We start from the raw sequence: 20,913 nt of genomic DNA, 5'->3' as shown, positions 1-20,913 counted from the left end.
TGCTTGCACTGGACACAGTGCACTGGCAACAGCATCATTGTGCTCACAGTTCCACTACAAGTAGAATCACAGAATCATTAAGGCTGGAAAAGAGCTCTAAGATCATCAAGTTCAACCCTTAACCCAGCACCACCCTGTTCACCACTAAACCATGCCCCTAAATTACATGTTTACACATTTTTAAACACTTCCAGGGATGGTGACTCCACTACTGCCTTGGACAGTCTGTTTCAATGCCTGACCACCCTCTGAGTGAAGGAATTTTCCCTAATATCCAATTTAAACCTTCCCTGGAACAGCTTGAGGCAATTTGTTCCCTGGGAGAAGAGACCAACACCAACTGGCTACACCCTCCTGTCAGGGAGTTGTAGAGAGTGAGAAAGTCCCCTCTGATCCTCCTTTTCTCCAGGCTGAGCCCCCCCCAGCTCCCTCAGCCACTTTCAGAAAAAGAAAGAAACCACTTTCCAGGAACTTGCAGGAAATTTCCTCAAAAAATAGGTCTAAATGAAACAAAAAGGTCATGAAAGCACCTTCACATTTTCCAACAGGGTGCAGAGTCAGAGAACACTGCAGAAAAAGGCACCAAAGCCATCCTTCAAAACATGTTAGGGTTTTCTTCACTCAGCTGCAATTATCATTCTGAAAGCTGGGGATGTACGATGGAGAAGAGTGTGTGTGGGAGGGAGGGAAGAGGGAAAAGAGAAAGACAACAGCAGCATGGAAGGAAATTCAACACTGCCAAGTGAAAGCCTCTGTGACAGGCAGAATTTACTTCCTTGCAAAAGGGTTTCCCGTGTCATCCATTACAAAGAGAAGGAGAAAAACACCGTATTATTTTGAAGAACATTGGCCATGAAAGCAAGACTTCCAGGAGAGGGGTTCCCCTCAGGTGCAGCAGCCAGGAGATGATCCCCTGTCTGCCATTCCCCCACCCTCCAAGAGTAGGTGAGTTTAGCCCACCACAAAACTGCTCCACACAAAATCCTGTTGCCAGCCTCACTTGCTGGAAGGTGTGTGTCTGCTACAACAAGCACCTCCAAGCCTCCAGGCCCCTCTGCTGGACAGACTTCTGCCCCAAGGACACAGATGTGTTTTCCACAGGCTCCACACTGATCTAATAACCCTCCTGGGAACATCATGTGCCTGGTACAACAGTTTTTAACAGGAGATGCACAGTGTCCTCCCACGCAGGCACTGCCCGCCACCATGACCACTCTTCCCTCCACCAACCTGCCTGCAGGTGTGCCGTGCCTGGGGATCTCTGCCATGGCACAAGATTTCACCTCTGGTGGCAGCAGGGAGCAGAGCTGGCAGGGCCACTGCCTGGTGGGACATCACTGACCCTGCTCCTCACACCCTCAGCCCAAAGGAGACACAGCAGCAGCTCCACTACCAGCTCTAACCATGCTGCTGGGATGTCTGGAAAGGCCCCAGCACTGAGCCACCTAAAAATTACAGGAATGAGACAACTTGAGCTCTGCAGCCTCTTTGGGTTGGACTTGGAGCCTTGGCAGAGCTCAGCTGTTCTCTGCTCCAGGTTGGGTCTAACCTGACACCCCACAAGACCAGAAGGTGAAATACCAAAGGATTTTATTGCCTACCCAGAGAAGGAAAGGGCTAGTGCTTCTCTCCTGGCTCCGGAACACAGCCTGAGGGGTGGGAAATTCCCTGAAGGCACAGTGATGGGAAAGGGCACTCAATTACAAAAGAAATTATGGGAAAGGAACCGCTGGTTGCACCCCCTTCCAAGAGATTCACAGGATGCTTTCAGTAAATCTTGTGCAACAGAAAGAAACATCCCAAATCAGCCCTATCCACAAGGCCTCAGCATCCCTCTCCCCAGACACAAGCCCTGCAGGCATCTGTGCTGGGGTAGGGACTAAGTGACCTCCCTCAGAGGTGCTGACCCTCACCAGACCACACATAGCATCGTATTCCCGGCATCCAGAGCAGAGGGCAGCACAAGCCCTCTCCATCCAGCTGCAGAGCTGTCTGACACCATGACCTGGGGAGCCACTTCCAGTCCCAGGAGCTCCTGCCTGCACCAGCAACCTCACATCCCATGCAGTCAGGCAACAACTAACATGGACAACAGGCAGTTGTGGTCCTGCAGCCACCCAGAGCTGTTGGCATCAGCCAAACCCAGGCTGATGTGTGGGAAAACCACAGCAATTATCCCAGCAAGATTTCAAAAGGTCACAGCTTCCTCATGCACCTTCCAATGTGTCCATCTGCCCTTCTGAAGCCAGAACCCTCTTCATGATTTGGGAGGTACCAGCAGCTCTCCTGGATGCTTTAATATCTAAACATGAGGTTTGCTGGTCTCATTGTCCATCAGGCAACATCGAAGTGCACCACAGGAAGGTATTTTTGCTCCTTGCTCTAAGAAACATCCAGAGCTTCCTTCCTGCAAGAGCCATGATTTTATTCCCAGTTACCTATCTGGTTACAGTGACAGCATGTTCATTCTTGGCAAATTCAGCTGTTTTCTCTACAGGTGCATCACACTGCAGGCAGGATTCCCTGTGCTCCCTTGCACCTGCACTGCCCCGGTGTGACAGCTCTGGACTCCCTGCCTCTGCCCTGATGACATGGAGCAGAAGGTGATCCAGCCTGCAGTGCTTGGGAAGGAAAGAGAGGTCTGGAGCCGTCTGTGGCCCAAGGCAGGAGGGCTCCTGGATTCGCTGGCTCAGCACAGGCAGACAGTGCAGTTGTCTGTCCTCTCATTGGGAAGAGCCTGCAGAAGTAAACATGCCCAGAAACCCCTGCCTGAATGGATTTGGATCACCTCCCAGTGACACTTTCTGTCACGTGGCATTCCCGAGGGCTGGGGAACAGGTCCTGATTGCAGGTGTAAGGATCCTTTCAAGCCACAAAACACAACCCTGATCTCTCAGCTCCATGCAGCAGCTATAGAAGTTTGCAAGCATCAGCAGAGCAGCCACTCCTCCTGTCTCACCCAAGCATCCTTCATCACAGCGAGCACCACAGAGCTGCTCAGCCCTCTAACAGCTTGGGAAATCCTCTCTCCACACCATCATGCAGCATCAAGTGCCCTCAGGGATCCGTGCTTGCCGCCAGTACTCCCAGCTAGTGCTGAGAACCAGGAAAACAGCCTGGATGTCAGAAGCCTGCATGTCACCAGCAATGGACTGACAGAAATCATCTCCTCACACGTCACAGCTCCCCCACACAGATGGAGAGTGCTGCTGCAGATCAGAGGCAGGTTTGGGGATCACAAGTTCCAGTCCTTGTGGCTCTAACACCTTTGCTGGGGGCTGAGCTTGGCTGGGAAACATTTGGAGCTAGATGGCCACCAAGGAAAGACAATAATCTGCTGGCTGATACCAGGCAGGTCCCTTCCACACCCTTTCCAGCAGCAAGCCAGTTCCCCTCCAACCCCAAACACCCACTCAGATGCACCCCAGCTGCACAGAATCCTGCAGAGTCTGCCTCCTTTATAGACACCCCCAGGGAGGACCAGCTGACAGGGGGACACCCAGGGGCATGGACTGTTTGGAGGTCCATCAGTGACAGGCACTGAAGTTATGGCAGGGTTTCATTTCCATTTCTGGAGATTTCTGGTGCTGATACCCTGATGGGAACCCAGCACACCACCAGTTTCCCAAGCAGAGCATGCAAAGCAGCATCCTTCCTGCTTGCCAGGCAAGGAATCACAGAGTGGAGATGCTAAGAAGCTTTCCTGTGATCAGTAGCACAGATGGGACCTGAACCAAATGTCCAGGCACTGCCCCTGTGGCTGCACCAGTTCCCTCCAGAGCACAAAGCCACATAAAGACCCCTGTCTGCAGTGACTGTGCCCAGAACACCTGCACCAACATGGGACTGAGAGGAGCACCCTCACAGAATGCCCAAAAGCTTTTCTGGAGCTTGATCTGGGCACTGGAGATCAGGCTCCAAAGAGGAATTACTGATCGCTAAATGGAGAGATGTGTCACTGTCCCCCTCCTGGCAGTACAAATCCCAGTACTGCCTCAGCCTCTCCCACTGCAGCAGCCCAACCCTTCTGGCACCGAGACATTTGGGGACCTGCAGAATGAGCAACTGTGCTCCAACCGTGCTGTACACACAGGCATGGCCTCAGGGAGCATCCCTGGTCCTTCCTCCCTGTGCCTCAGCAGCACCCTGAGTCGGTGTGTGAGGAAGGATCTTCTCTGGGTGACCCTGTGCCTGCTGCTCCCACCACTTCAGTTCTTACAGGGATAGCATAATTTCTAATTTCCATCCAAACCATCCTAATCTATTGCTATGTCCTACTCAGTGCCCAAAACTCTCAGGGCCTTTCCCAGCACCTCAGCTGCATCTGAGCCTCCCAATTCCACCAGAATACCTTGTCCATTCTACATTTTCCCCTCCTTGCCTGTGACCCCATTTGGGCATTGTCTGGTCTGCGGGTCCTGCAGCATTTCCCAAAGCTGACTGTTGTTGTGCCTGAACATCCAAGAAGGAGCAACAGCCATCCTACAGACCAAGAGCCATCCAGCCTCTTGTGTTCCCAATGCCAGCTTAAATCACCACTCTAGGAAGAATTGCCAGAGAGGAGCAATCCCAGTGTATCCCACACCTCCACCCCAGCAGCAATGCTCTTTCCTGACACTAAGGCTTCTTTCTGAAAGTATCCAAGGTCAGGGCAGTGGTGGAACACCCATTTACTGTCTGCCCCATCAACAGGGCTGGGGTATAGGTGTTGGAATGGCCACTGCCTCTTCCTGCATGGAGAGTGCCAAGCCAAGTCAAGAGCCTCAGGAAGGACCTGGCAGGGAAACTGCTTCGGCTCCTTCTTGCTGCCTCAGCTCTGCGGATTTGGGGATATATCTGTGGGACTGAGGCACTCCAGTCCTGTAAGAAAGGGTCTCCAGGTCTCCTCAAAGCTGGCAGGTGGCAAACCACCATGCCAGGTATCCCCAGGATAGGAATCTCTGCTTTGTTCCAGCCTAGACAGGCAGCAAGTGCCCCATGGCCACATGAGAAGAGGCCCCAATGCTCCCTAGATCCCACCAGCCTCAGAAGGCAGTTCCCTGTGGAACTCAAAGCTGAGGCTGAGCCAACCTGGCAGCCAGAAGGGGAAGACAGGGGTACAGGGAGAAGGTGGCTGAGACCTTACATGGCAGTGGATCATCCCAAGGATGTTGGTGACTTCAGCTGGACTCCCAGCAGCCCCTGTCAGCCTCACTGAGAGAGCCATGGGGAGACTCAGCCACTCACATCCCCACTCCTCTCCTCTGCACCAAGACACACAGAAGGCAGTTGAGGAAGACCAGAGGGATGGAGGAGGAAGGAAGGAACACCCAGAACAGCAGAACAAGACAAGAGGCAGAGACACCCACTCCCATCACTGCTGTTACTACCATCCCATGGACCCATATGGAAGATCCAATCCCCATGCAAGGCATCCTGACAGCCCCCTCATGCTCCCTGTCATGCTCCCAAGGCTAATGAAGGTTTTGATAATCATCCTCCACATTCCCACACATCTCTGCATGATGGGAAAGTCCATATCACACTGGCAGAGGCCATGCATGATGCTGACCCCCCTTGGCTTGTCCCAGGGCAGCCCACCCTGAGCAGCAGAAGGGGCTGCTGTGGCAGCAGGGAGCCAGGGTCCGGCGGGGCCAGACTCCGGCCAGGGCAGCAGCCAGGGCTGGTGCATTGCTGCCAACTTTGAGGCAGCTCAGAAAGCAGACCTAATTCCAGTCCCCACCCTCCTGCCAAGCCATCTGCCTGCCCTGAGACCACCGAGAGCATCCTGAGCAGAGTTTCATCATTACTGAGCCATTACAGAAAGTGGACAAGCAGTGATTGATTATAATGAATTCAAATACCTGCCTTCCGACCCCAAATTGGCAGGACCTGACTAGCTCTCCCATTAAGTAGTACAGCATGTCCTTCCACAGGCTCTGCAAAGCATTCCCATCCTCCTCAGCTTTTCCAAAAGCCATCAGGCAGAGCTCTGCCCATCTAGACCTGCCCTAAAAAACCATCACACCCAAGATCTGCTCTCCATAAGCCCTGGGGCCCAGCTCCCACCCACAGATCCCACAGACTTTCCAGCACCTGAACCCTTTGAGAAGGCTTTCTCGGAGTCTTCACCTTTATTAAGAGGGCAAAGGACAGTCCCCTCACACCAGGACAAGGAGACGGGGGTGGTCAGCAGGGCAGAAGCTGGGTGCTCTGTCACAACAGTGGTACATTCCTACTCCTCAGGTATATGTATCCCACCCCAGAGAGGTGCTGTGCCCAGAGACAACTTCAGCCAGCTCTGCTCTAGGAGGCCACCAATGATGAGGTGTTCCTGCAAAACCACATGCTCCAGCCTGCAAGGATGAACTCAGTTGCCTTCCACTATCCAGCAAAGAGTAAGTGGCAGGAATACAGGAAAGGATGGCACTGCTGCAGGCAATGGGTAAGGGGCAGGTGTGGGCACCAGAGAGAACCACTATGACCACAAACTCTATCCAAGAGAACTCAAAGGACTGCCTAAGCCAAGGAGAGATGCTGTGAGCAGAAGTACCTGGTGGCCAAACTACAATACCGGACGACACAATGGACCCCTATAGTCCCTGGTCTCAGACGCTCTGAGCAGACTCTCCCACCTGCCTGCAAGGTGGTCACACATACCAGAGTAATTCCTGGTGGGTGTCTGTCCAACCTATTGCCAAAACTCTGCTAGCAGCTCTCACTCAGCTCTAGATCAGGCCACCAGGTATGAGGGGATGGCAGATACTGCTGGTTTTCACTTCTCACAGCCTGTTCAGGACCATTTTAATCTTCTGATCTCTTTCCTGTACACATTATCCCATCAGCCCACCCTGCTCCACCCTCAAATGCCACACCAGCTGGGGCCATGCTCAGGCCATGCTTCTCCCATGAGTTCCATCCAGTTCCAACCCTTGATTCATACCAGGAAGCCCTTTTAGGAGGCCACCCTTGGCTATGGTTTGGACTTCAGAAGTACCTTAAGGGAGTGACTGCTTGGGGGAAGACCCCAAGACAGGAGAAGCAGGAAGACAAGAGAAGATTCCCTGACACAGTCAATCAACCAGCAATGCCAAGCACAGCTACAAACTCTGGGTCTCCAAGGCAGCACCTCCCATCCTCTTCCAACTCACCACACTTCTCTCATTTACTTTTTTCCCCCTAATATGAACTCTCCCCTCCCTGAACAGCTTCAGTGCTTTTTCCTGTGACTCACATATAAACTTCTCCCTAGATCCTTCTGCACAGAGGTGATCCTCCCCCTACCTGGCCACATTTGAGCTTTCTCTGTCTGGAGTTATACAAATTTTCATTCAAACTGCAAATCATTTGGTACCCTCTAGCACCCCATCTTTTGGGGAAATCTCCTATTTTCCATCCTCCAAACAAGTCAGCATCTTATCCAGGATGGAGCTGGACCACGGGGGTTCAATGACAGCAGGTTTTCTGGCCCTTCAGCCCAGGCTTTGCAGCACAGCCCAGCCCTGAGTTGCAGCAGCCAAGCTCTGGGAGCATGGTCATTCAGCAGAGAAAGAGCAGCACAGTGATTCATCTTCCTTTTGATCTTTAGCCTACCCTTGCAGACTCAGTACTCTGCCCCCAAAATTTTAGGCAGTTGGCAGACCTTTCCACCACCCCCCAGTCCAGAGAAGGTAAGTGCTGAGAGGTGCTGGCACCCTTCAGGAGTTCGGCTGCTCCACACCCAATTCAGTAGGCGAGCAGATGCCTGGCTGCCAAAGTTGCCAAGGAGATGAGCTTCTTCCAGAGCCTCCCCTCTCCACACGCGTCCGCCGAGCCCCCGCCGAGGACAAGCGTCCTCCGCCATCTGCACCGGACAGAGCAACTCACAGCACGGAGAACACCTCACCAGGGAGCGGGGCAGAGCCTCCTCCTTCAAACAGCACCGTTTGGGCATGACAGAGAGGACCAGCAGCTGGGGAGGGGGTGTGCTCACATCCTGGAAGCCTCCTCTGAGCAGCAGGGAGAGCAGAGAGAGGCGGGTTGTACTGACATCGCTGCTACACCCAGCCCAGCTCCCACCAGCTCAGCACCACGAGCACTGGCCGTGCTGTGAACACAGCACGGAGCGGGCACGGGAGCACTGACAGGAGCTGCCAGACAGCCCCGGCGCCTCCCGGCTCAGTGGAGGCACTTCAGCACCTCCCAGCACTTCGTCGCTCGGGCTCCTCTGCAGTGAGAATTCCTCAGACGACCACAGTCGCCCACGGGCTTGCAGCCTGGCAAATCTGCTGCCCACCACAGATCACTCTCCTGGAGCTCCTCCTGGCCAAGTGTGCTGCTCAGCTCCACCCTTCCTTCCCTCTGTGCCCACACGGTCACCCACCATGGGCCAGCACAGCTCACCTGGGGAGCCCAAGTCCCATGCCAGGGCAGCACAGCTCTCTCATGCTCAGTGGTGTCATGCAGTGACTCAGGAGGGGACTGGAGATGAGGCAACTTCAACACCACCATCCAGTGCCCTAAACCTGGCAAAGCAGCAGCTGCTCCTTGTAGGAGCCACGTCACATGTGCCCAGGAATTGGCTATCCCTCTAGTCTGCTGGGAGAGGCACCCTCAGCCCAGCAGCACAATACCAAAACAGATCCCTTGCACCACTTTGCAGCAGATTTTGGGGTGTGCCAAGTGCTTGAAGGCTCAAGGCCCTGGTGACCATGGCGTGTTTTGCCTTACACAGCCCAAATGAAGCAAGAAGCTTAGATGCAGCAGAGCATGGCTCCCTTTTTGCCTGGTGATGGAGTTTATTGCCTCTGTGCTTCCAGGCATGCACCAGTTTCTGATCCAGATCCAAACCCAAGTCAAGGTGTCACCTGTGATTTAGAAAGGGCGTTCTGCCTCAGGACCCATATCTAAGGTCTGTCAGCTGGCAGAGCACAAAGAGCCACCAAGCAGCAGCTGGGGCGAGGCCTGGACATGGAGTGGCCCTAGACAGAGAATTCAGCACTGCTGGGATTACTCAGGAGCCGTTTAAGTCTCCTCTTACTCATAGAGATCCTTGGGGAGATGCTTTATTTAGTCAAACTTTTCTGAAAGGAGGACTGAGAAACTAGCCAGGCTTTGCTCTACACACAGCATGAGCATTTGAGGGGACAACCTTTGTTGTGTCAGGTACCACTAAAGTCACTTGGACCTGCTGCACCAGCTGAGCAGAGTTCCAGTTGCCCCTTCCAGGCTGACTCATCTGGGAGATGAAGACCTGACCTGGCCACAAGGACCCAGCCATCCCAGACCCACTCCAGACCAAATCCCACATGAGAGGATTTGAGAGAGCTCCCAGAAATGTGCTGTCCTTGCAAGGGGTCAAAGCTTTCTGCAGCTCAGTGACCACTCTCCATCTGCAGAAACCCAAGGCAAGAAGGAAACAAGTTTTCACTCTTCTGCGAACCCAGGGAAGTGTGATTTTCTGAAGGTGGTGAGAAATAGTTTCAGACAGCTCTAATTAGCAAGGTGGTGAGTGAGAAAATCCAGCTTTGCTGGTCCCTGCTCCACAGCTGTCCTGGGATGAAGGGAGAGCACCGTCACCAGCAGCTGGAGCCCACCCACACCCCTTCACTGTGCCTGTCTGGCTTGGAGTGAGCCCTATGATCTGAAGGATAGTAGAGAGGGATATTTTTGCATGAGCTGCTGGCCCAAAGTTGCCAGTGCTATTTCAGGCAGCAACACCTACACTGTAATCCAGAGGGCTGTATTTTCCAGCGGGCACTTCAAAATCCGTCCTCCCTCCTCCCTTTGCAGGCCAGCTCTAACCAACCTGGCTCCAGGATCAGCAGATAAACAGCTCCCAGCATCATGTGGCCAATGAGGCCAATGCCACAGCCCCAGCACTTCCCTGATTTCCACTGGGACCAAGGCACCTTTGAATTGGAAAAGAAATAAATACCTCATCTCACAAGAAGTACCTGCTGCAACAACAGGTCCTCTGCCTGCAAATCCTCCCGGGGATCTGCCACCACCAGATTACCTGCCCAGGCTAAGCTAGTTAATCCCACAGGCGAGTCGCAGACCTCGTCCTGGAGCTCGGCAGCGTTTCGGTGAGGTGCTTCAGAAGATGTACAAGCTCTAATTAAAGCTACTTTGCAACTCCCTGCATATGGAGGTAGGAAGACATTTGTTCCTCTGTGAAAGCAGAAATCAGAGCCCAGAGAGGTTAAATCCCCACTCTCTCATGTACAAAATACCTGTACATGTATCTTTTGCATAGAAAGCGTGGACTCATCCAGATTAGGAAGCAGATACTGACACAAGCTACCCTTAAAGACCAGGAGGGTCAGCACCTCAATCACCTTTCTGGATCAGGAGTGGTCCCAGGGGGCATAATGCCACCAGCTCCTGCACCAGTGAGAGCCAGTGCTGTGTCTTGCACCTATTTCATCCTCCTTGATCCGAGCATGTAGGCACAAAGAAGATATGAGACCATCCAAAATTAGGAAGCTAAAAGATACAAAGAAAAGAGACAGGAGGAGAAGCAATAACAGGAATTGTTACATAATAGTACAAAAAACCCAATAATACTCCCAGTGCAGAAGAGGCTTTAAGATGGGAAAGTGGGTGGTGAGACCCGCAGGATGCTGGGCCCAGGGACCAGCTGCTCCCTGTGTGCCAGGGGGATGCAAACCCAGCTGGGCAGAGCTGCAGAGGCTGCAGACTTCTGGGGTTTGCAGGTAGGAAAGTTCCAGCCTCCAGAGCCTGCCCAGCAGTGGGACAGCCAAAACAAGAATCCCTCTCCCTGGATCTCTGCTCAGGGGGCACACACAGAACAGCCCAGGCCAGAGAGCTGGCACACACCAGCTGCACGTTCTTGTTCTGCTTCCCACACCCCATGCCACCCTTCTCTCACCTTCAGCCCTCCTGGCTCTGCCCAGCGAGGGTCTGGGTTCCTTGCAGAGCCTCAGATCCCACTTCTGTCCTCCAAGTGAGCTGTGCAAACAGCAGAGACTGTTCCTTGGAGAGAGACACGGATTCTCCGACGACAGGTCTAATCCTACATTGCATCCCGGACCACGGCAAGCAGCAAGAGCAGGAGACACACAGCATCTTAGCCAGTGAGAAGGGGATGAATCACTGGAAAACAGACCCAGGCACAGAGCCAGAGCAGGGAGAAGATGGTCCTGTGAGGCCTCCATCTTTGGGAGGGGGAGGACTGGAGTGATCAGAGCCACAGGGTTCTCCCCTCCTGCTCAGAAGTGACCCCAGCATCTGTCCCCCAGCTCTGTAACATCTTTCACACAGCTGCAGCCCAGCTGTCCCTCAGAGCTCATGTTGTGCCTGGACATTCACCCCCTGCCAGCTCTGGAGCTGTCACAGCCCCATCTGCAGCAAGAATGGGAAATATCACTGCACACCTCCAGATCTGCCCTCCCAGCACAAACCACAGAGCAGGAACGCAGGCCATGGCCTTGTTTCCCAGTTCACACACCTTTCCAGGTGCTATGAATCAGAAGATCCTGCCAGGAATGTCACCTTCAGAAGCAACCTCCCAGCTAAACCCAGAGCATGAAGTGCTCAGGGAACCACCAATTCAGCAAGATGAGGCTTCCCTTTCATCTTGCTCACAGAACCAAACCACAGCTATGACAGTTTCCAACCACCAGCTTTTATTTTTCCTTTGGAATCTGCCATCAAGCTCTGCTAAGACAACGCTCCCACCAACCTGCAGCATCCCTCAGCCAGGGAGCCGAGTCAGCCCATCAGAGCCACACAGAAACAAAAGCATCAGCTCCAAGAAGGTGTCACGGCAGAATGACAACCCTTAACTTGTTGTTAAAATCAGCCCACACATTAAGGCTTTGGGCCTGAGCCAGGATGCCATGAAGCAGCCTCCATTCCCCTTAAAGTCAAACCCTGCTGCTCAAAGATGTGCAAGTTTGGAATCCTTTTTGATTTAAAAAAAAAAAAAACAAAAACAAAAACAAAAACAACACATACCTTTTGATGTGTTTTCCCCTGACGACAAGACCACAGTCCTCAGAAATTCCCTCATTTACCTTCCTCTTAGCTCTGCCACATCTCTTTCACTAAATCGTCTCTTTCCACGATGGCCCACATACAGTTGCACATGAAATTAGTGCCTCCCAAATTAGTTTTCTTGCATGCAGTCCTAGCCCATTTTCCTCAACAACGTATTATGATATGAAAGGTTCCACCTTTCTCCCAGGAAACGCAAGCTTCTAAATTTATCTTTTGGATAACTAAAAAAAGAGACAGGTCTGGCTTTGACAATCCAGGGTCAGCAGTCCTGAATGGCAGAGTATTTGTCCCAGAAACATCCAGTTAATGACACAACAACAACCGCCACAAAGCAGCACACATATGGTCATTACAGAGCTAAGTATAACTTGACAAAGTACCACGCTTTTAATGAGGCAAAAGGCCAATTAACCTGATGAGGATGTGTCCTGCTGCCACTGAGTGGGGAGGTTGGATTCCCTGGAGATACACCTTGCATGTCCTCGGAACACACCAAATATGAGGGATTCGGTCCATTTCTGAGGGCATGGCACGGAACTCGGAGCTCTCCGGGTTAACACTGGCCTTCCCCGGATTTTGTGACACAGTATCCAGCACTCAGGCTGGATGAAGGGCCAGACATGCATTTTTGTCAGCTCAGATCCGAATCCTGAGAAAATGCAGGCATTGTCCTCGCCCGGTCCCCGCCGCCCAGCCCATCGCAGGTGTTCACCTGCCAGGGGACAGCAAGGAAAATCCAGGCACAAAAGCAGGGACGCTCCGGCGGGCGCTTCCCGTTGAAGTCATTTCATAACCGCGTTTCCAGAGGTGCTGGAGGAACAGCACGAGCCACCGCGCGAGAGCCGCCACCGGAGACACCGAAATGCGTGGAACGAACAAAAGAAAACCCAACTTCCCCCCGCGAGGCCGTTATTTGGGAAGAGGCAAAACTTCCCGGCTCTTAGGGCACACCTGGCACGCTGCCCCTGCCCCAGCCCCGCATCCCGGGCCCGGCCCCGTCCGCAGGAGGGAACACGCGCGGGGCGGGGGTCGCGGCCGGAGTCACTGGAGCCCCGCAGGCCGTCGGCTCTCTCGGCAGGTGCTCCCACGGCCGAGGCCCCCGAGGGGACCCCGAGACCGGGGTCTCCCGCGCGGCACCGCCGAGCGCCGTGCGGCCGCGGGCTGCGGGCGCTCCCCGCACCGGGCTCGGGGCTGCGCTGCTGGCGCGGCGCCGGGCAGGGGCTGCGGGACCTTGAGCCGAGCGAGCGGGGAGCCCCCGGGACAGGGTGATGGGGGCAGCGGGGCTGCGGCGGCCGGGCCCGGCGGAGCGCATCGCGTCGGATTGTATCGCAACGCATCGCATGGCATCGCATCGTATCGCATCTCCCCCCAGTGCAGCCGCGGCTCCCGGGGCCCACCGGGAGTGAGGTGGGGGCCCGATCGCCGGCCCACCTCCCCTCTCCAGCTCCGGGCGGGTACGGACCTGTCGCCTCGCGGTTGCCCGGGACGCGGGCCAGCGCTCCCCGCTGCCGCTCCGCCATCGCCCCCCGCCACCGCTCCGCCATCGCCCCCCGCCGCCCCCCGCCGCCGCGGCGCGGCCCGTACCGCAGTCAGCGCAGAGGATCCGCGCCACGTCCCGCTTGAGGTTCTTGCCGCTGGTGTCGACCGGAGCGAAGGCGGTGCGGTAGACGAGCGGCTCCTCGGTGGGCTCGAGGAAGAAGATGTAGCGGTGGTTGCGCTTCACTTTGAAGCAGGGCGCCTTGGAGCCCACGCTGATGAGCTGCTCCCGCTGCAGCCCCCCGCTGTTGAGGGGCCACAGGTCGAGCACCTTGACCAGGACCCCCCCGGCGGGCCCGGCGCCGCGGCTGTCATTGCCGCCGGCGGGGGGGCCCACGGACTGCACCTTGCCCTCCAGCACCACCGCCGCTGTGTACGCCTGGTCCTGCACCGACTTGAGGCTGGGCGAGTAGCAGGCGAGGGAGACGCCGAAGAGCAGCATGGAGAAGCCGGGCGCCGGGTCGCGCCTCATGCCGCCGGCTGCCGCTCGCTGCCCGCCGGCCCTGCGGCGGCGGCCGGGCTGCGGGGCCGGGCTGCGGGGCTGCGGCGCGGCGGGCGCGGCGGGGCGGAGCGGAGCGGCGCGACGCGGGGCGGCACGGGGCGGCACGGCACGGCACGGCACCGGCACGGAGCTGCACGGCAGGGCAAGCCACCGGCACGACACGGCACGGCACCGGCAAAGGCAGCGGCACTAGCGCGGCGCGGCGGAGGAGGCGCGATGCTTCCCCAGCAGCCCCTGCCCCTGCGATGCTGACCCCGCACCCCCCGGAAAGGTGATTCCCTGCCCGGGGACTCCCCGTCCCCGGGGATGCCCGCTGCGGCGGGGGATCCCCGCATCCCTGGGGGTCCCCGGAGATGGAGACAGACCGCGTTGCCTCCCTCTAGCCATGAAGCCAGCCCCTCACCGGGCCCCCAGGCGTTCGCAGAACCCCCTCCCTTCCCCTGCAGAGGCCACTAAAGATGCGCTTATTTGGGGGCGGCTGCAGGTGACACGGGGGTTCCGGGATCCGCAGGGACCAGGAGCCGGGGATTCCTCTTTGCCCGATGGTTTTATGGAGCTGGGAGATCTGTGCTTGAGATTCCCTGCACACCTGAAGGAAAGGCATTAGCATAGAGACAAACGGTGCACAGCACTGGTCGGGGAGACAAAGCCGCCTTTCATGCCCTGCTCCTGCTGCCTCTTGTTAATAAACAAGTGCTTTTCCCTGCAGTGGCTTCCAGGAGGAGTCGCTTTAAGCTCCAAAAGGTGCTTGTTTGTGTTTATTTTCAAAGCTGATCGTGAAGCATCTGCACCCCCGAAGCCTCGCTGCCCAGACAGTGCGGAAGGGATCCGAGATGCTCAATTGGCAGCAGAGGATTTCGTGGTTGTTGTTGCACTAGATTCTGCATTGGAGGGGAGCGGCCATAGTCCCATCCCACGGAGGTGACCTGGAGGCAGAAGGGCTGGGCTCAGGCTGCTCCGAGGTGATGGCTTTGGGCACAGACTGCAGTGGAGACACAGCCCTGGCCCCAGGGCCTTTACAGCCCCCAGGGGAACCCCTCAGCACACCCCAAGAGATAACATGAGCTGGGTCTTTGAGTCCGTCAGTGAGAGCAGAGGACCACAGATGTCAGGATCAGGATTTGCTCTCCACTTAACATAGCACAGCCAGAATCATCAAGAAATATGGGAAGGGAGCCCAGCTGCTGTGCCCAGACCAGCGCAGGCACGGGGCGCTGCCTCTCCTCGTGTTTCCATGGCTCAGTGCAGGAGCCAGCGTTGTCCCACCGCTGGCACACGAGGGCACAGCCCCAGCACACACCCCCAGGGCTCTGCAGCCGTGGGCGGCCATGGCTCCGCGCTGCCAACGAGGACCGCTGCCCTTCCTCCTCTCCGGGAGTGCCGACAGCGCTCTGAGCAGCGCTGCCATTGCGGGGCCGTGGTGTGGCGGGAGCCCCACAGTGGGGTCACAGCAGGGTTCGGGGATCATTTACTTCTTGCCCACATTTTCTCTTGCTAACTGTGGCTTTCTGTGGCTTTGTGTTTTAAAATGTTTCTGAAAGGTTTCTCTTTTCCGCTAATTGGTGCCGTGCAAAACTGCAGAGAAATGCAGGTAGAGGCAGAAGGGACCAAAAGTGTTTCCCATGACAGAGGGAAGAAGTATTTTGGATTCAGGAAGCTGTTTAGAGGAGCAGAAAAACCACCTGACTTCTCTCTGGTTTTTACACAAATCTCTGTGGAAATTCCCTTCTTCCAAACATTTTGCTCAGACAGCAGAAGAGGTTCTGCCTAAGAAAGGAGATACCCAATAGCATAACTTGATCTGGAGCTTGCCTGCTTTACCTTGCCCCTCACCAGAAAGGACAGTTTTGTGCCCAGGCAGTTGAGCTGCTAATCCTTATCTTCTTTTGCAGGTTGAAATCCCAGTGGGACACAGTGGTTCCACCACTGAGAGAAATTCAGTGCAAGATGCCTGTAAGGTGGCTGGGGCAACTTTGGAAAGTGGGATTTTATTCTGTCTCTGGGGCATTTTAAAGTCCACAACACTTAGACTTTAAAAGGGGCACAGACCACACACCCTTTAGCAGTGTTTTTCCTGATGTTCAGCCTAATTCTTGTGAAGTAAACTGGTCTTCATCACCAGAGATACTTGCATTTCTCTTATCATTTGGGAAATGGTTTAGGACTAAATTGCTTCCCCCTTCCATGCTGCTTTTCCCATATAAATGTAAAATCATTCTTTTCTGTAAGTCCTTGGGCATTTAGACATATGAAATGAATAAGGCAAAGCCCTGGGTGCAGTCGTGAGACCAGCCCAAACACTGGCTTTGAGAGAATGGAGCCCAAATAATATACTTTAAAAATATTTCATTTCTTTTGCCTTGTAAATTCACAGACTAACAAGATAACTCAGGAGGTCTGAGGCCATCCAAAGCCCATCTCTCCCCTATGTCCCTGCTGTGAAAATCCATATTTGCCATCCTGAAAAGGGAGATGGAGCATCTGAGCTCATCTTGGATTCCACCCTGCCTGGAGGACCCCAAGCACTCAGCAGTTCCATCAGAGGTTTTCATACCTCAGGCAAATGCTGTGAGGGCTCTTTTTACATGTACCTCCTTCAATTTTTCTCCTGCAGTTTCCCAGGGATGCCTACAAAACAAAGCACCTCTCAGATCTCTCTTTCCCACTGCCAAGGGAGCTCCTGGCACAGAGCCCTGACTGGTGATTGATGCCACACAGGGCAGTGTCCCAGTGTCCCTCCCAACCTCAGGGAACACTGCAGCTCTTCTGCAAGGAGAGGTGTTGGCTCCCAACAGTACTGGCAGGCAAGCTGCACTCCTTCAGCATCCTTCACATGTTGCAGATCCTCAGCCTCTTCCATGTTAGTTGAAGGTGTGCTCCTGCAGATCCATGTGGGGCTTTTGGTATAACAAGGAAACCAGCACAGAGTCACAGCATATTCTGAGTTGGAAGGGGCCCACAAGGATCATCAATTCCAACTCCTGGGCCTCCTGGCAGAGCAGCCCAACAATCTCACCGTGTGCCTGAGGGTGTTATCCAAAAGCTTCTTGAGCTCTGACATGTTTGGGGCCATGACCACTGCCCTGAGAAGCCTGTTCTAGTGCCTGACCACCCTCTGGGGGAAGAACCTTTTCCTAATATCTAACCATGTCCCCGACATAGCATCATTGCATCCCATGGTGTTACCCAGCATGGGGCTGTGCTAAGTTCTTCCCCATTTCAGGCAAGCTTCAGAACCATGTGTGCACTGTGAGTGTGCCCCTCCATCTCCTCCAGCCCTCCCCAGCACCAGATTTATCCTGGTTCCCTGCAGGGACCCTGAAGCCCTGCTAGTGTGAAGATGGCAGACTCAGCAGACACCCTCCTCATACTCCAGCTGAGGCAACACAGTTTTTCTTCCCCATGGGACATTTATTTCCTGTTACAATCAGGCATTTTACAAAAGCCCAAACACCAACAAATCCATTGCAGCCATTTCCCCACCACCACCCCACCCCCTCAATGTCTTCTCTGCAAGGACTCGGCTTGTTCCTCTTGGGGCTGTCCAGGAACAGGGCGTATGTAGCCCATGGAGAACATCAGTACCTCCCATGCAGGCAGGAGCCAGCCCTTCTCCAGGACACACCAGACTCCTGGCACCAGGGGAACACCACCACAGCCTCAGGTGAAATGAGAAAGGCAGGTGATAAATGATGAACACAGAAATTATATGGAAATAAAGAAGCCCAGCACTCAGTTTGAGACTCCATGCTGGACATTGACTAACTGTAAAATCATTGAATGGTTTGGAAGAGACTTTAAATATCTAATTTCACCCTCTGCTGCCATGGGCAGGGACACCTTCCACTACACCAGACTTCTCAGAGGATCGTGGTCAAATTGACCATATCTTGACAGCCCTCCCAGGTAAATAAGGACTGGGATGGGGAGTGACCTCTGAAATAATTTATTTCAATCCTACCCAGGAATTGCCAGACCAGAGGAAAACATGTCAGCAGGGCCTTTGGGGTTGATGGCAAAGGGAGTGGGGAGCTGGGGGGACACTCCTGTGGTGAGGAGCCATTGCTGGTAGGACTGAGGCATTGAGGCCAGCTACAGCAGAGGCTGTGGGGTTGAGGTAGGGGCATTCTCTCGGTGCAGCCTGTTCCACTCTGGAGGTAGGGATGGAGGTGTAGCAATGCTCCTGAGCCTCCATCAGCCTGCACAATGTATCCCCAGTTCTAGTGGTGGCACCTTCCTTCTAGAGTGGGAATCAATGTCCTGTGGAGACCTGCCAAGCAAGAAGGCACAGGCAGCAGTCCCATTCCCAGATATCCTTCAAGCTCAACCCCTCCTCACATTCCAGCACTCACTGAATTACTCACAGAGAGCAAGGTTTGCTCTCCCTATTACTCAGAAGTCCTCTGCCAGCAATGGTGCCATGGCATGTCTGTCAGCTCCCTCCTATCCTGCTGTATTCCCACATCTACTGCCGGTTAATGTCCCTTTCCAGACCAGTGCCAGCAGGGGAAGGCAGAACTGAAGGATGTTGCTGTAGGCAGCAGTGCTGCCTTTCCAGAAATAAACCATTATGGCATGGAGGCCTGATCCAGCTACCCCTCCTTCCCTGAACTGCGAGAGCATTGGCCCACTGTCATTCTGGGAGATGCTCAACAGTCCAAAGAAAAGTTGGGCACATTTGCTGTTAGGACACAAATCAGCACTTTACTACAGGGATGAAACTCACCCCCAAAAATCTTTTATCTCTTGGCACATGGTGATCAAAGGGAAGAAAAATCAAGAGCCAGTGGTTTCACTGGCCTGGCAGAGAAGGTATTAGGGTTCCCTCCAGTCCCTTTGTGACATATTTGCCAAGGCTCTAGGAAGGAAAAAAAGCCACTCATCCTTCAAGGAAATGTGTGCCTCTTTTATTTGCTGCCCTCCCCGAGAAACTCATTCACTCCTTGTCCACCCACACGAGCAGGAATGATGAATGAAAACAAACCATAAACAATTCAGCCTTCCCTTTTTCCTCTCAGCCTTCCAATCAGATGTTTCAGTCCATGCCTTAGCACCCAAAGTTTGCCCGTTGCTTATTCTGGTCGTGTGCCTGTGGAGCCTTGGCTCGCTGTGCCGCTCCGTTCCTTGGATACAGCAGCTGCATCCAACACATTCGTCAGCAGCTCCAGCTCTGGGAGGGCTTCACACCACTCAGGGTGGAGGAGACAGGGTGGAACCTGGCTCTGCAGGGCATCACTGCCCACCCTGCCCAGAGCCAGAGGATTCCTCTGGTGAGACTGGCAGAGGTGGACACTGCAGAGAGCTGATGATCAGCAAGGCAGCACTTCTTGTCCCCCAGAGGGACAGTGTTGGCCAGGCACTGTGAGGTGTCACCAGAAAGATGACACATGGATGCAAAATGGCACTGACAGGGGCAATGCATCTTCAGCTACTGGGCTGAAGTCCAGCCCATCAGTGGGAGGACCCTCCATCCCAGAGACTCTGTCCAGGACTGGCCTTCTCTGCCAGCCACTCTCATGTTTCTCTTTCCCTTCCTTTTTCTCCACACAACCCCCTTGCATCCCCTTGTGTATTAAATAACTATTGCAGCCATGCCAGGGGGTCAGGTATGTCTGTGCACCTCCAAATTCCCTTCATAGATGAAGCCCCCTCCCATTTTTGCCTGTTTTGTGTATTTTGATGTAAAAATGTACTGAGTGGGTGTATAACTTATTACATGTGTAGGAAACACAGGGAAGGAGGACTTGAGGTTCCACCATAATAATAGAGGACAAGGCTCCTTGTCTGGCTTTACCCTTGAACCTTTATTTAAATATGATCTGCTGCTGTCTAGAGAAGAGATCTCCAAATGACTTCTGAGATCCAGGAGACCATTTCTGCAGCAACAAGTTACTGTGTGCAGGCAGCCCATGGCTGGAGAAAGCCCTTGATGTTACAGAAGTGGGAACTTTTTTAATGGATTCAAATAAATAGGAAAGCCCAGGAGCTCATATGGCAGCATCTCAGCCCTGTACTGAGAGGTGCAGAGACCTTATGGCAAGGCTAAATATAGGTCTCAAAAACCAGAACAGAACTTTTACTGAGAAGATAATCAAGCCCTGGAGGAAACTACATGATATAAAGCTTAGATTTAAAATAAATGTGAAATGAGTTGGTGGATTTGAGACCAGTTCCTTATGGAAAATCTTTCATGTCAGAAAAATCACTTGGTGAAATGCACTTTTTAATAAGCACTTTCAGCAAGGGGCCAGGAGGAGTAAAGGAGTGCTGGAGCCTCACCTTGTCACCTCACCCTTTGCAAGGACAGCTGGGATCAGGAGAGGGATGGGCTGTCCCAGGCTGGAGAGGAGCCCTGTTTCTTCCCCTCGTGACTCCCCATCAGCATGCACTTTAACATCCCAAAGACAACACCCAGGGCAGCAAGTGCTGAATCCTGGCAGGAAACCCACAGCCTGGGCATGGGCACAGAGCAGGTGTCAGTGGTTCCCTGCACACCAGTCCTTCTTTCTCTACCTGCTGGAGGCCAGACTGGAGCCATCTGGGATTGTCCAAACCAGCTTTCAGGTATCAAGGTCTTGAATGCAGCATCCCTGCTGCAGTGCCCAGGTAGGAAAGCTGGATCCTACCCACCAGGGCACACCATGGCACTGCCATGTCCTCACCCAGCTCTCCTTCGGCCAGCTAAAGGGATGCAAATAAAATATTTTTAAAAAAAAGACCAAGTTGTTTTTCCTTCTCCTCTCTCTTTCTTTCCTCACTTCATATCACACCGTAATCCCCTGCTTTGCAATTAAATTGTGTCTTTATGTCTCCTTTTCTCAATGAGTTAATGAAAATGATTTTTGCTCCAAGGTGGAGCATGAAAGTCTCACTCTGTGCTGAGCTTGAGAGCA

General features: G+C 54.0%; 1 protein-coding gene across 2 annotated transcripts in view; it reads right to left on the bottom strand.

Annotated features, from left to right (window-relative positions):
- Positions 1-14,035, bottom strand: part of NRG2 (neuregulin 2) — a 165,372-nt gene extending 151,337 nt beyond the window's left edge. For both annotated transcript variants that reach the window (XM_071570275.1, XM_071570276.1), the window contains exon 1: positions 13,567-14,035. In XM_071570275.1, coding sequence (XP_071426376.1) covers positions 13,567-13,990 — 424 coding nt within the window. In that variant the 5' untranslated portion in view covers positions 13,991-14,035. The remainder of the gene's footprint in view (positions 1-13,566) is intronic.
- Positions 14,036-20,913: the final 6,878 nt, after the last annotated feature.

Source organism: Pithys albifrons, chromosome 15 (genome assembly GCF_047495875.1).
Source record: "Pithys albifrons albifrons isolate INPA30051 chromosome 15, PitAlb_v1, whole genome shotgun sequence".
NCBI lineage: Eukaryota > Metazoa > Chordata > Aves > Passeriformes > Thamnophilidae > Pithys > Pithys albifrons.
The sequence above is the reverse complement of the archived record's forward strand: the minus strand, read 5'-3'. Positions and strand labels throughout refer to the sequence as shown.